The 1,789-nt window shown below is 41.4% G+C and overlaps 1 protein-coding gene across 1 annotated transcript in view; it reads right to left on the reverse strand.

Moving 5' to 3' along the window:
* The window catches only part of LOC119422994 (glutamate receptor 2), a gene marked incomplete at its 3' end in the record, with an annotated part of 67,779 nt that overhangs the window by 51,075 nt on the left and 14,915 nt on the right, over positions 1 to 1,789 (reverse strand). Inside the window, exon 5 of the mRNA XM_037690405.1 lies at positions 999 to 1,052. Within this exon, the coding sequence (XP_037546333.1) occupies positions 999 to 1,052 (54 nt within the window). The remainder of the gene's footprint in view (positions 1 to 998; positions 1,053 to 1,789) is intronic.

Raw genomic sequence — 1,789 nt, forward strand, 5'->3', positions numbered from 1 at the left:
GACCAGATCATGTGACCAGATCATGTGACCAGATCATGAGACCAGATTATGAGACCAGATCATGTGACCAGTCCAATCACAGCCTTTGCAGTTAGAAAACCTCGTTTTTCACATTGTGATATCACAAATGCAATTAAATGTTCAGCCCTAATTCTGGGTAGATGACATGACATTACTAACAGAGGTCAGCTTATCATCCATCTATGAAATTAGTCTCTTGATTGAATGACAGGGCAGCCAGTCTGACGCCCCGTTTACATAACGTTAAACATTCGGCCATTCAAGGTCAAGGTCAAGGTTTCTTTATTTGTCTTTCCACCACATCTGTTACATGTGGTGGAACAAAATTATGTACACAGGGTCCCAGTTACATCCAACAAAAGTATAAACTGTAAAGAAAAACAGTAATAAGATATGAACGAAGAAAAATGCTAAACTAAGAATACACTAAGCACTCATAGTATAAAAACAATACGCCTTAACAACAGCAGCACCAACATGAGTTTGTGTGAGCAGATGAGTATGAATGAACACAGCAGCATGAAATAAATCAGCAGCATGTGATCAGCAGCATGAGATCAGCAGCACATATCAACAATCAAGTGGCATTACAGTGATTTTTTCCCACAATGATCATGCTGATTAGGGAGTCATGAGTTTAACAGCTTCAGGGTTCATTTACAGACAACAGCCTCTCTAAACTCAAGGTTTCTGAGTCCAGGTCTCCGAGTGGAGATTTTCAGGGAACCCCCCACGGAGGAGCGAAATGCTCCACATGCACACTCCAGGCGGCTGCTGTCCAAAGTTTTCTGCTCTAACAACAGTTAAAATAAATCTAACAACCGTTTACTATGGTTTATGATGGTTTCCTGACTGATAACATGCACTTGGATTCTAATATATGTTGTATTCTTTTAAAATATCAAAACCTTTAGTCATCGTAGCGTTCATCTGTTACGGTACATTCAAGCTCAAGAGGTGGTAAAGTTGTAACTCACCAAGTTTGCAATGATATAGTGGTAGCCCTTCACATGTTTCCCTATGGTGATCACCTGCAGGTAAAATAAATAAAGTTTTTGTCAATCAAAAACATTTTTAATTCAAAACTCTCTAAAGAATTGTGTTTAAAATCATTCTGTCCACTGTAAACATCTTAGAGAAATATCAAAAAAAGAAACCACTCTGGGAGAGTGGTGGCGCAGAGGTTAGAGAAGAGGGACGTGTGACTGGAAGATCAACAGTTCAACTCCCGGTGCCGACAACATCAAAAAATGTGGGTGGGATAGATGAAGCACCCACACCTGTCTCCACCCTCATTTGCCCCACTCTGGGCCCTTGAGCAAGGCCCTTAACCCCCATGCTCTGCTCTCCTGGGCGCTCTAGATGCAGCTCTGCTCCACACAGAGGCGGTGGTAGCTCCATGGTCTGTGGTTGAGTCAGGAAAGACATCCGGCCCTTACTTCACACAGACTCTCCCACTGGTACATTTTCATCTTTAAATCACTTCTTGGTCTGGACATTTCAGGCTTCAAACATAAAGATATAAAATTTTAATTTTTTGTGAAGAATCAACAACAAGTGGGACACAATCTTGAAGTGGAATGAAATGTATTGGATGTGTCAAACTTTTTTAACAAATGAAAAACTGAAAAGTGGGGTGTGTAATATTATTGGGCCCCCTTGCGTTAATCCTTTGTAGCTCCGCCTCTTGCTGCAGTTCCAGCTGCAAGTCTCTTGGGGTATGTCTCCATCAGTTTTGAACATGGAGACACTGAAGTTCTGCCCATTC

The sequence above is a fragment of the Nematolebias whitei genome, chromosome 16 (genome assembly GCF_014905685.2).
Source record: "Nematolebias whitei isolate Nwh7 chromosome 16, NemWhi1, whole genome shotgun sequence".
Classification (NCBI taxonomy): Eukaryota; Metazoa; Chordata; class Actinopteri; order Cyprinodontiformes; family Rivulidae; genus Nematolebias; species Nematolebias whitei.